At 51.1% G+C, this 14,056-nt stretch overlaps 1 protein-coding gene across 1 annotated transcript in view; it reads left to right on the top strand.

Annotated features, from left to right (window-relative positions):
- Positions 1 to 7,719: 7,719 nt before the first annotated feature.
- The window catches only part of LOC144735997 (growth arrest-specific protein 7-like), a 90,389-nt gene continuing 84,052 nt past the window's right edge, over positions 7,720 to 14,056 (top strand). Inside the window, 1 exon segment of the mRNA XM_078618620.1 lies at positions 7,720 to 7,936. Within this exon segment, the coding sequence (XP_078474746.1) occupies positions 7,754 to 7,936 (183 nt within the window). The 5' untranslated portion in view covers positions 7,720 to 7,753.

Here is a 14,056-nt window from a genome sequence, read left to right as displayed (position 1 = left end):
GGGGGTTGCAACCGCAGCGGCCGCCCTGGTTAATCATTAACCTGCTGTCTGTTAGCCGTTAACACAGGCACGCGCGTAAGTGGTAGTAGTAGTAGTGCTTTCGTTAACAATATTATTCACAATAAGAGTTTTTTTTTAAATAAATGTGTGTCGTTAAACCCGCCACCACCCGACACAGCCAATTAGTAAGGGTTTGTGTCACGTAAGGGGCCGTCCATAAATGACGTCACGCACCTAGGGGGGGGGGGTCAGACATTTGTGGCGATGTGTGACGAGGGGGGGGGGTGAGAAATGTGACGTCACATCAAAATGCGCAACTTTAAATAAATATAGACAACACGTTCTACTTAATTAAATATACTTTTAAATAACTGTTTTCTCCTACAACATTAGAGTGCAGCGCCACATTAAATACGCACTACAATGACAATAGTTTAAAGCGATTTGAAGCATGTTTTATTTTCAAAATGGAATTTTTTTTGGGGGGGTGGGGGGCAGAGCTTTGTGACGTCATTTTTAGGGGGGGGGATCTGACTTTTTGTGACGCCGTGTGATGAGGGGGGGGGTCAAAAATCGTCCAAAATCGCGTGACGTCATTTATGGACGCCCCCTTATTACAGGGCACAACGCACGCGAGACGCGACACAGCAGCAGCAGCGCGCAAGCAAAAGTCCCGGCAGTGTCCGCTAGAGGGCGCTGCACTCTTTCTATGATTTATTTTTAACTTAAAAAAATAAAATATTTTTTCTATTCTTTATTTTCTTATTTTTAACAAAAAAGTAAATAAAACATATTATTACTTTTATTTATTTTTTATTTTTTACTAAAAAAACAAAAATAAATAATAAATAGAATATTGAAATTTCTATTATTTTTATTATTTATTTTTATTTTTACCTACGTGACTTTACCGAAAAAACCTAAGAGTATGAATCATTGCAGTCACGAAAGCTTCAAATCTATAATATTATATTCTTGGTTATTTCGGTAAAGTCACGTAGAAGGGAAATAATAAAGTAATAAACGTCGTGAGAATGTTATTGTTTATATATATAAAAAATATTTCCCTTCTACGTGATGGAGGGCCACGACACATTTATACTAACGCGATCTCACCCAAACAACATTTATTGTGAATAATATTGGTCGCGAATGCCTGCAACGTGTTCAACCGATTGGGAATAAAGTTCATCGTCGATTATCAAGGTTAAATACTGGTAGTAACCTCCTGGTTACACCAGCCCACAGGGAATTATTCTGTCCGTCCGTCGTGCATCCAAAAATGGGAGGGGTGGGGCTGGGTGGAGAGGGGAGGGTGGGGAGGGGCTGGGTGGGGAGGGTCGGGCTGGGTGGGGAGGGGAGGGTGGAGAGGGGCTGGGTGGGGAGGGAAGGGGCTGGGTGGGGAGGGTGGGGCTGGGTGGGGGGTGGGAGGGGTGGGGCTGGGTGGGGAGGGGCTGGGTGGGGAGGGTGGGGCTGGGTGGGGGGTGGGAGGGGTGGGGCTGGGTGGGGAGGGGCTGGTCACCCCGTGGTGCCCTTATTTGCGGAATACACCACGCCGCCGTTGACCCTGGCCATTGACCGAGCAACCCAACGTTCCTACCAGCTCCCTCCGCAGGAATATGTTTTGGATGGGGATGGTTTCATTTATTTGCATGAGCCTGGGTGATTTTGGTTATTTCGGTAAAGTCACGTAGGTAAAATAATAATAAATAAAAATTAAAGATAAAAATAAATAAAATAAAATCACGACGTTTCGATTGCAACACAATCAATCATCAGGTGTGAACACCACAGCAAGAACATTTATACAGTATAATGATGAGTATGTAATGATGATTGCTTGTGTTGCAATCGAAACGTCGTGATTGAATTGTATTTATTTTTATCTTTTATTTTTTTTTCATTTCTAATTTTCTTTCACCTACGTGACTTTACCGAAAGACCAACAGTATGGATTCTTGCAGTCACGAAAACTTCAAATCCAGAATCTGGGTGATTTGTTTACCTTAATTGTACTTTGGAGCCGGCCATAAATGACGTCACGCACCTGGGGGGGGGGTTAGACATTTGTGACGATGTGTGACAATGGGGGGGGGGGGGGGGGGGTTGAGAAATGTGACGTCACATCAAAATGCGCAACTTTAAATAAATATAGACAACACGTTCTACTTAAATAGACTCTTTAATAAATGTTTTCTCCTACTATTGCAGCGCCGCATTAATTACGCACTACAATGACAATAGTTTAAAGCGATTTTAAGCATGTTTAATTTTTTGGGGGGGGGGGGCGGGGGCAGAGCTTTGTGACGTCATATTTGAGGGGGGGTCTGACTTCTTGTGACGCCGTGTGACGAAGGGGGGGGGTCAAAAATCGTCCAAAATCGCGTGACGTCATTTATGGACGCCCCCTTGCCCTGTATTAAACTACAACGTTGGTTCAGGCTTCTGTCCATGATGACCTCTGGATATATATTATTTGAGCTACGTTAGCTCTTTTTTTTCAGAGGAGAGCTTGGCCATCACAAGTGATGGCTCAACGAAGGTGAATTATGGTCACCACGTGGAAACATAAACGCGTGTCGTTGAACCCGCCACCACCCGACACAGCCAATCAGTGAATATCGAGTCGCGCAAAAACGAAACGTGGCCAATTCGTTACCTGCACGACAACAACCGGCTTTTATCGTCGGTAAAAGAGCGAGAGAGAGACTTTTGACTTTTAAACAACTTGTATTGCCGCCAGCAACAACAGCACTGGAGGCGATTTCGATATGAAATACACAAAGTCACCAGCAACACAAATTAAAATAAACGCGACAAATCCACGCGCTGTGGCGCTAAAAGCACCGCGCACAACACGAAAGAAAAGTCACGTGGTGGTGGTGGTTGTGGTCATCGCGCACGCCACGGTGACGAGCGAGCGCTTCAGAAGGTGAACACCACGAGGGTGCCGTCCACGCTGGTACAGAGAGGGGCTTGTCCGGCTCCCCAGCGTTCGAAGAAGACGCTCCGCACATCACCGGCATGTGTGTTGTACATGGCGTGCTCCAGCCGGAGCCGCGCCTTGAGCAGGCTTCTGAACACTGGATGCACAGAGCAGCCAGCGACATGGAGTAGGAAGAGAGGGGGTAGAGAGAGAGAGGGGGGACAGAGAGGGGGGTAGAGAGAGAGAGGGATGGGGTAAGGAGAGCAGAGCGAGAAATATGAGGACGGCTGCTTGCGTTGTGGCCGAAACGTCGTGAGAATTGCATTTTATTATGTTTTATTTTTATTATTTTATTATTTCCCTTCTACGTGACTTTACCGAAAAAACCAAGAAGAAGAGAAATATTTTGTAAAATATTTCATTTAAAAAGGGGGAGGGGGGGGTACATGAAGCAAAGCATTAAAAAAAACGAAATGATGAACGAAGCAAAGTGCCGACTACACCGAGCATCTTCTTGTTTCCTCTGATCGTAAAACAATACAACAGTGAACTCACGTGGTGTCAATCGCCGGGCTGGTTACCACACCGTGTCAACCCCCACGGCTTAACCCGGTCGTCTTGTACAGGGACATTGAGTTGTCATGTCTATACGGCGTACAGCCGTTTCAATACGGGCAACAACACAAAACTGAATGTGTGTATATTGTTTGTGGTTCTCCCTTGTGATGGGACTTTTGTAGGATGAACGTCGACACACACAGAGACCAATAGACTCACACAGAGACCCATAGACTCACACAGAGATCCATAGACTCACACAGAGACCCATAGACTCACACAGAGATCCATAGACTCACACAGAGACACATAGACTCACACAAAGACACATAGACTCACACAGAGACCCATAGACTCACACAGAGACCCATAGACTCACACAGAGACCCATAGACTCACGCAGAGACCCATAGACTCACACAGAGACCCATAGACTCACACTTAGACCCATAGACTCACACAGAGACCCATAAACTCACACAGAGACCCATAGACTCACACAGAGACCCATAGACTCACACAGAGACCCATAAGCTTGATGTCCTTCCCCCGCACCTCCGGTTAGCCACGCTTGCCTACGTACGGTGCGAAAGAAGTTCAACAAGCACACAATAGTTCATTTGGCGGGGCGAGTTTTCCCTTGCACGCACGTGGCTGGCTACTCGATTGCGGTGTGGTCAGTGGTTCGTTTCCGTGCCCACGGTTCGGGAGCTCTGGGGGGGGGCGGGGGGGGGCCCTGCTGCCCCCTCCTGCTGCTGTTGCTGATCCACTGCCCCCCCCCCCAACGGTGGGGCAGATTTTTGTCATCACGGATGGGGTGGGGGGGGTTGGAGGAGGGGACGCAAACATGACGGGGATGGGTAGGAGAGAGAGAGGGAGGGAGGCAGTAGGACTGCGAGAGGGGCTGGGTGCAGATGCAGCACTTGTCGTAGTAAACAAAAATTACGTAGAAAACAGGGGGAACATAATCATAGACTAGGGAGGGGGGGGTAGAGAGAGAGGGGGTAGAGAGAGGGGGGGTAGAGAGAGGGGGTAGAGGGGGGGTAGAGAGAGAGGGGGGGGGGGAAGAGAGAGGGGGTAGAGAGAGGGGGGGCGGGTAGAGAGAGGGGGGTAGAGAGAGGGGGTAGAGAGAGAGGGGGGTAGAGAGAGGGGGTAGAGAGAGAGGGGGGTAGATAGAGAGGGTAGAGAGAGAGAGGGGGGTAGAGAGAGAGGGTAGAGGGAGGTAGAGAGAAAGAGGGGGGGTAGAGAGAGAGGGGGAGAAGAGAGAGGGGGTAGAGAGGGGGGGGGGGTTAGATAGAGGGGGGGAAGAGAGAGGGGGTAGAGAGAGGGGGGGGTAGAGAGAGAGGGTAGAGAGAGAGGGTAGAGGGAGGTAGAGAGAAACAGGGGGGGGGGGGGTAGAGAGAGAGGGGGAGAAGAGAGAGGGGGTAGAGAGGGGGGGGTTAGATAGAGGGGGGGAAGAGAGAGGGGGTAGAGAGAGGGGGGTAGAGAGAGAGAGGGTAGAGAGAGGGGGTAGAGGGGGGGTAGAGAGAGGGGGTAGAGAGGGGGGGTAGAGAGAGAGAGGGGGGTAGAGATAGAGGGAAGGGGTAAGATGAAGGAGCAGAGCTTGACATTTTTCGTGAAATATTTCGTTTAAACACGAGGGAGGGGGGGGGCACATAAAGCAAAGCATTGAACAAAAAAACGAAATGATGAACGAAGCAAAGTGCCGACTACACCGAGCATCTTCTTGTTTCCTCTGATCGTAAAAAAAGAGAGAGATAGGGAGAGAGAGAGTGGGAGAGTGGAAATAAGACATGCTTCAAATCGCTTTAGACTATTGTCATTGTGGTGCGTGTTTGATGTGGCGGCGCTGCGCTCTGTTTTTGTAGGTAGAAAACATTTATTAAAAAGTATATTTAATAAAAAAAAGAGAGAGAGTGGGAGATAGGGATAGAGGGAGAGAGTGATAGATAGATAGTGTCAGATAGAGAGAGAGAGAGAGAAAAAAAGAATAAAAAAACGAAAATAAAAAAATAAAAAGATAGAGTGGGCGTAATCTCTGTAAAGGAGGGGCCGGGTTTGCAAAAGGCGGTCTTGCGTGAATTTGTTTTGGGCACGTCACAGACGCGTGTAGAGGGCAGAGCGAGAGGGAGGGAGGGAGGGGAGAGAGCGAGAGAGAGGGAGGGAGGGAGAGAGAGAGGGAGGCGAGGTGAGAGGCGGAGTTGAATTTTCATTGCGCTCTGCGCTGCCGATGTGGGTGAGGAGGAGGATGATGACGACGAGTCGTCTGGGTGGATGTGGATTGGAACGCGTGCCGGGAAGACGCAGAGCTGCGTGCTGCTAAGGCTACTCACTACTACAACTGCTGCTGCTGCTGCTGATACTACAACTGCTGCTGCTGCTCCGGCTGGATGTATACACTGAGAGAACGTCTCGGCAAGCCGCACGGTTCGAGAGGAGGGAGCGAAAACACGACAACAACATTGACCAGCAGCGGCAGCGGATAACACGCTGCGGGGCAGAAGAAGAAGATCCAGACGCGATTTCTCTTCTTTGGGATTATTATCATCGAAGTGGCGATGCGTGGACTGCAGGCGCCTTCCGGCTGATGTGTGTCGCTGTGTGCGCGCACCATCACACACACCACCATCATCACACAAACCACCACCATCATCACACACACCACCACCAACATCATCACGCACACCATCATCGCCATCGCGCAGACGTGAGCGGACGCTGATCACAGCGAGCATCGCAACGCGTTCGCCGGACATCATCACCATCATCACGCTCGGCACGACATCACCATCATCACGCTCGGCACGACATCACCATCATCACGCTCGGCACAAACATCACCATCATCACGCGCAGCGAGTGGGAGCGCACAGCGCATCGCGTGACACCACCAGCAGCAGCAGCATCACGACGCCACGCGCGCACGCAGAGACCACATCACACCCGCAGCACACACACCACACACACCACCCACACACACCACACACACACACACCACACACACCACACACACCACACAAACACAAACCACACACAAACCACACACGAAACACACACACACACAAACCACACACACACCACACACACACCCCACACACACACACCACACACACAAACACAAACCACACACAAACCACACACGAAACACACACACACGTGTACATACCACATCATACCCGCAGCACACACCACACACACAAACCACACACACAAACCACACACACACGTGTACATACCACATCATACCCGCAGCACACACCACACACGCGTAAATACCACATCACACACACGCAGATACCACATCACACCCGCAGCACATACACACGCGTAAATACCACATCACACACGCATCATATCACACACATACACCAAACTAACCATACACACCAGCTACCACCAAAGACAAAGACCCCCCTATAGCCTTCACAGATCGTCGTGGCGGCGGGCAAGTGCTGCTAGCGGAGAATCTAATCGCACACAACCCACCCCCACACACACACAGAGCTAACCACCCACATAGTCACCCACCCACCAACACACCCACCAACACATCCACCCACACAGTCACCCACCAACCAACACAGTCACCCAGCCACCCACACAGTCACCCACCCACACAGCCACACACCCACCCACACAGCCACACACCCACCCACACAGCCACCCACCCACACAGCCACCCACCCACACAGCCACCCACCCACACAGCCACACACCCACCCACCCACACACCCACCAACACAGCCACCAACACACCCACCCACACACCCATCCACACACCCACCCACACACCCATCCACACACCTACCAACACACCCACCCACACAGCCAGCCAGCCAGCCACCCACCCACCAACACATCCACCAACACACCCACCCACACACCTAGCAACACACCCACCCACACAGCGACCCAGCCAGCCAGCCAGCCACCCACCTCCCCACACACAGAGTCACCCACCCACCCACACATCCACCAACACACCCACCCACACATCCACCAACACACACATCCACCAACACACCCACCCACACATCCACCAACACACACATCCACCAACACACCCACCCAGCCACCCACCTCCCCACACACACAGTCACCCACCCACCTCCCCACCACCCAGCCACCCACCCACCTCCCCACCCACCTCCCCACCCACCTCCCCACCACCCAGCCACCCACCCACCCACCCACCCACCTCCCCACCACCCAGCCACCCACCCACCCACCCACCTCCCCACCACCCAGCCACCCACCCACCACCTCCCCATGGAGGCGGGCTCGCTGTGCCGCGCCGTCTACGCGTTCGCGGGCGACGGCCACCCGAGCGGTCTGCGCTTTGACGCGGGTGACACGATCCGCGTGCTGCAGGCGCTCGCAGACGGCTGGTGCGAGGGCGAGAGGGGCGACGACAAGGGATGGTTCCCCGCCGCCTACGTACGTCTCGTGGAGGTGAGGAGGAGGAGGGGAGGGGTGGGTGGGTGGAGAGAGATGTTGACTCCTTCGCCTGGTACACAGGAGGTCGTGGGTTCGACCCCGACCCTGACGATGCCTGCTGCTGCTGCTGTATAGTTGGAGTTTGCGGGTCTCTCTCTTATCATGGTCATCACGGTGGCTAGGGGATGTTGACTCCGTCGCCTGGTACACAGGAGGTCGTGGGTTCGAACCCGACCCTGACGCCTGCTGCTGCTGTATATTTGGAGTTTGCGTGTCTCGGTGGTCGAGTGGATTTTTCTCCGGGTCCTCCAGTTTTTTTTTGTTGCCTCCACATTTAGAATCACGCGTTTAGAATCGGAATATTTATTCATACTGGAGGAATCCGGTGAGCTAAAAATATTTTTTCCCCACAGATGTCCATTTGGGGCGGTTTCGACTATTTTTCTGCTGCGATCAATTCCCACCCGATAAGCTACTTTTGTTGAGCTGTCATTTGTGGCCACATGCCGCTTCTGAAACAGAACAAAAAACATAGTTTAGTTTTAGTAGCAACTAGCGAGGAGGCAGGGGGGGGGGCCTTGGCCCTACCCATCCACGTGGCCAAAGCTACGAATTGGGGCTCCCCGTGACAACCACGATGAGGCTTTCATATCTCAACAAAATATTGAAAACGCGGTTAAATGATTAATATGGAAGTGATTTAATTTACGTTTTACGTTTTTTTTTTCTTGCAATGCAATTGTAGCAGTAACGTAATCTTTCAATGGGGTTAACTACTCGGAGCTGGTAGTGGCTGCATTGTTGCGAGGATTGGCGCGTGCTCCCCCTACAGCGTTCAATGTTCGAGACCGTGAGAGCGTAACGACGATGTGGTTAGGGCCAAGATGAGCCCACGATGTATAAATAATAGCCTCTAGGTGCCACCGTGCGAAGAGACATCACAATATTGGGGGTTGGGGGGCATCCTGATCCCACCCTGACTGATTGCCGGACCCCCTGAACTGATCATGTAGTGACTAGGCCACTGATAGTGTAGTTACTATGCCACTGATGTAGTTACTACACCACTGATAATGTAGTTACTACACCACTGATGATGTAGTTACTACACCACTGATAATGTAGTTACTACACCACTGATGATGTAGTTACTACACCACTGATAATGTAGTTACTACACCACTGATGATGTAGTTACTACACCACTGATAATGTAGTCACTACACCACTGATAATGTAGTTACTAGGCCACTGATAATGTAGTTACTACACCACTGATAATGTAGTTACTATGCCACTGATGATGTAGTTACTAGGCCACTGATAATGTAGTTACTAGGCCACTGATAATGTAGTTACTATGCCTCTGATGATGTAGTTACTAGGCCACTGATAATGTAGTTACTAGGCCACTGATGATGTAGTTACTAGGCCATTGATAATGTAGTTACTAGGCCACTGATGATGTAGTTACTACACCACTGATAATGTAGTTACTATGCCACTGATAATGTAGTTACTACACCACTGATAATGTAGTTACTACACCACTGATAATGTAGTTAGTACACCACTGATAATGTAGTTACTAGGCCACTGATAATGTAGTTACTAGGCCACTGATAATGTAGTCACTACGCCACTGATAATGTAGTTACTACACCACTGATAATGTAGTTACTACACCACTGATAATGTAGTTACTACACCACTGATAATGTAGTTACTACGCCACTGATAATGTAGTTACTAGGCCACTGATAATGTCGTTACTACGCCACTGATGATGTAGTCACTAGGCCACTGATTATGTAGTTACTACACCACTGATAATGTAGTTACTAGGCCACTGATAATGTAGTCACTACACCACTGATAATGTAGTCACTACACTACTGATAATATAGTTACTAGGCCATTGATAATGCAGTTACTAGGCCACTACTCTCCCTCCCCCGGTCCAAAGGAATGTCACATTGTTCAGGCCCATTGTACGCTCATCTCCTGTTTACAGCCCCCACAGCCAGTGCAGGAATAGCCACATTGCCACGGTAGGGGGGGACGGGAGTCATTTGATGCCACCACTGTTGACATCCCTACAAATTCATTGCTGCTTGTCGTTTTATCGACCTCGGGAGGGAGAAAGGATGATGATAGGCTGAGCCCCCCACCCCCCCCCGCAACCAGGACTTGAACTCGCCCTAGCTCTGCTGTGCCCGTGTGTTTGTGTGTCGAAATAGCTTCGCACCGTACGTGTAAGCCAGCCGTGCCAATTGGAGGTTACCTGGCCTTGAGCCCAGAGAAGATATTTCACAAATTAACCACGAGCTTCTCGCATGTAACTGGGACCCCACGTGTGTAGCAGGGAGGGGTTCCTCGCTTACGTACAACATCTGGCAGTTCGCCGGCATTGATTCGAGCAGCCAGACTGCTGATGAGACGCTAAATGTGGAAACCGGTCCACGCACGCACAGTCTTGCTTGTGTTGAACTAACGCTGCTGGAATTATGCGCTCCCAAAAGGCCGTCTTGCCGATGGGATGAGGGACAGATACGGGGAAGGAGGCGACTTGTCTTATTTTTTGTTGCGTATTTTACCTGTCAGAGCCATCTCAGGTGGGATAGCCACGTGACCTACGGTGGCGAGATGTTAACTACCTCCCCTGGTATGCAGGTTGTCGTGGGTTCGATCCCAACCATGACGCCTGAATATTTGGAGTTTGCGGTGTCTCTCTCCCAATGGTGGCGTGGATTTTTCTCCAGGTCCTCCGGTTTTTTCCGTCACGTTTAGAAACATCGCGCGTTTAGAGAATTCGTCTGCTATAAATGCCCACGTGATGAAACGCCGCTTCGTTGGGCTATCAAGTGTGCCCAGGTTCGCATCTGAGAAAGAAGCTAATATCTTTTTGGTTCTTTTGGTAAAGTCACGTAGAAGGGAAATAATAAAATAATACAAATAAAACATAATAATTCATATTTTGTTATATAATATTATTATATTATTTTATTATGGTTTATTATTATTATTTTTTATTTTATTTTATTATTTCCCTTCTACGTGACTTTACCGTAAGAACCAAGAAGATGAATCCCTGCAGTCACGAAAGCTTTAAATCGAAAAAAAGAAGCTAATAGTTCAGTGGGCCTTACCTGGTGAAAATAAAAAAATATATTGTTTAGTTTAGAGTCGTTCTGTTGTGTTCGTGAGGACAATAACAGCGGACGATCGAATACCCCGCTTGAAATGAGCCGAGTGGCCATACACATCGCTACAACTGAAGTTGCTCGGACCACGCACACAGGCGTGTGTGCCTTGCCAGGGCCCCGTGGTGCATGAGTGCAGTCTCCCAACTATTATTCACTCTGTCTCTCTTTACGCCCACGTGCGTATGTGTGATGTGTGTCGAACTTTCTTTCGCGCCGTACGGAACCGACCGCGCTGATCGGACATGCGGGGGACGGACAACTAAACACAACAAGCGGTTCTGAAATAAAACACATTCCTCCTGCGGAGGGAGCTGGTAGGAACGTTGGGTTGCTCGGTCAATGGCCAGGGTCAACGGCGGCGTGGTGTATTCCGCAAATATGGCCGACTGTGAGGGTGGGCACAAGCCGGCGTGAGTAGGTTAAACGTTGAGTTTTATAAGGGCACCACGGGGTGACCAGCCCCTCCCCTCCCCACCCAGCCCCACCCCTCTCACCCCCCACCCTCCCCACCCAGCCCCTCCCTCCCCACCCAGCCCCTCCCCACCCTCCCCTCCCCACCCAGCCCCTCCCCACTCTCCCCTCTCCACCCAGCCCCTCCCCACCCTCCCCTCTCCACCCAGCCCCACCCCTCCCATTTTTGGATGCACGACGGACGGACGGACACAATAATCCCCTGTGGGCTGGTGTAACCAGGAGGTTCCTACCCAGTATGAGTTTTCAATCTAGATTTTTTAAATCAAGTGCATAGCTCCAGTGGCTTCCTAATACCACCACCATGGGCCAGAGGTCGCAACCGGGTACCCGATACCCGTACCCTACCCGATACCCGGCTACCCGTACCCGGCCGGGTACGGGTACCCGTTTGCGACCCTGGTGCGGCCGGGTACGGGTACGGGTAACGAATCAAAACCCGTTTGCGACCGCCCTCCGGCTATTTCTCGCCGCGTCTCTCTGGCTCTCGATCTATCGACCCAGGCCTATCCTCGGTGCTGGGAAATCAAGACCATCGCCCGACAAATCGTTGCCCCTTTCACGCGTCGTCTTCCCTTTCAAGGTGACGGGGCGTTTGTTGTTGGCGAACGTGTTAAGTTGATTGATTGTTGTGCCGTTGTGCTTGTGCACTGCCGGCAAACCAGCGGGATCGCCACGCGCTGGCGTTTGATGTTAAACACATTTGGTCTCTGACAAAAAAAACAAAGATCCCCTCCCCCCCCCCGTGTAGCCTTAACAGACTGTTGGGGCAAGTGCTGTTAGCGATCACCTATGAAGGCCGACACGGCACACGAAGGGGTGGGTGGCCAGCACCACGCCCGACCGCCTTTGTCTCTCCCCGGTGGCGATGTTTACTACACACCGCAGCAGGTACTCATTTGAGGCCGAGTTGACCAAGGGGAGGCCCATGACCAATTCAGATAATCGTCACCGGTGTTGGCCGCGAGTGGGAATCGCCGGGTTCGCAGCGCGGCGTGCTGACTGATGCACACCTGCGGGATTAGAAGATACAAAGATAAAAACAAAGATAGCCTTAACAGACTGTAGGGGCAAGTGCTGTTAGCGAGCACCTATGAAGGCCGGAACGGTACACGAGGGGGTGGGTGGCCAGCACCACGCCCGACCGCCTTTGTCTCCCCAGTGGCGATGTTTACACACCGCACCAGGTACTCATTTAAGGCTGAGTCGACCTAGGGGAGGCCCAGGACCGGTTCAGATAATCGTCACTGGTGTTAGCCGTGAGCGGGAATCGAACCCGGGTCGCCAGGTTCATAGCGCAGCGTGCTAACCGCTGCACTACCGCTCCCCACACACACAGACACACGCACACATGCAGGATTAGAAGACACACACACCCAACTTTTGCTTTCACATCCAGCACCCTTTGGGTGTCAGTCACTCCCATCCCTGGTGCTGGGTAGTCTTGAGTCACCTGGCGCCTTGTATATGCCGCAGGTATTGCCACTGCACGTTGCTGAATCAGGAGAGCCTCACGGAGTCTCAAGGCTCGGTGAGGTTCCTGCCAGATCTTCGCAATAGAGTCAATTAGAGGTATATTTTCAGCATCGAGATGTATCAGCCAATACCAGTTTACACTGTGTGTGTATATGTGTGCGGTGTATATCTGCATTGGCTTCCGTTTGCCGAATGATAGGGGAGGACGCATTCGTCGCACACAAAGTGCTCGCCACAAATGAGCCGCAATTACCTTGGCCGATCTTGTCGAGGAGCGATAAACCATCGCGCAAACTCCGGTCATCCTCGCTGCAGCAGCAGCAGCAGTAGCAGCAGCAGCAACAGCAGCAGCAGTAGCAGCAACAGCAGCAGCAGCAGTAGCAGCAACAGCAGCAGCAGCAGTAGCAGCAACAGCAGCAGCAGTAGCAGCAGCAGTAGCAGCAACAGCAGCAGCAGTAGCAGCAACAGCAGCAGCAGTAGCAGCAGTAGCAGCAACAGCAACAGCAGCAGTAGCAGCAGTAGCAGCAACAGCAGCAGCAGCAGTAGCAGCAGCAGCAGTAGCAGCAACAGCAGCAGCAGCAGCAACAGTAGCAGCAGCAGCAACAGTAGCAGCAACAGCAGCAGCAGCAGTAGCAGCAGCAGCAGTAGCAGCAACAGCAGCAGCAGCAGCAACAGTAGCAGCAGCAGCAGTAGCAGCAGTAGCAGCAGCAGCAGTAGCAGCAACAGCAGCAGCAGCAGCAGCGGCGGGTTTTGGCTCAGCCGTCGAACAAAGACGGTGGTCACCGCATCAGGCGTGCTGCTTCTGTGGCCGTCTGGAACGCTCTTCCCTTCCGATATTAGGAAGCAACTGGGAGCTGCCCAACTTTTAAATCATCGTCTCGATTGACAAACGCATTTAATTAGAACTGCTTGGTTTGTCTTCTTGGTTCTTTCGGTAAAGTCACGTAGAAGGGAGGTAATAAAATGATAAAAATAAAACATA

This window comes from Lampetra planeri, chromosome 58 (genome assembly GCF_965212315.1).
Source record: "Lampetra planeri chromosome 58, kcLamPlan1.2.h2, whole genome shotgun sequence".
Taxonomy (NCBI): domain Eukaryota; kingdom Metazoa; phylum Chordata; class Hyperoartia; order Petromyzontiformes; family Petromyzontidae; genus Lampetra; species Lampetra planeri.
This window is presented reverse-complemented; position numbering and strand designations above follow the sequence as displayed.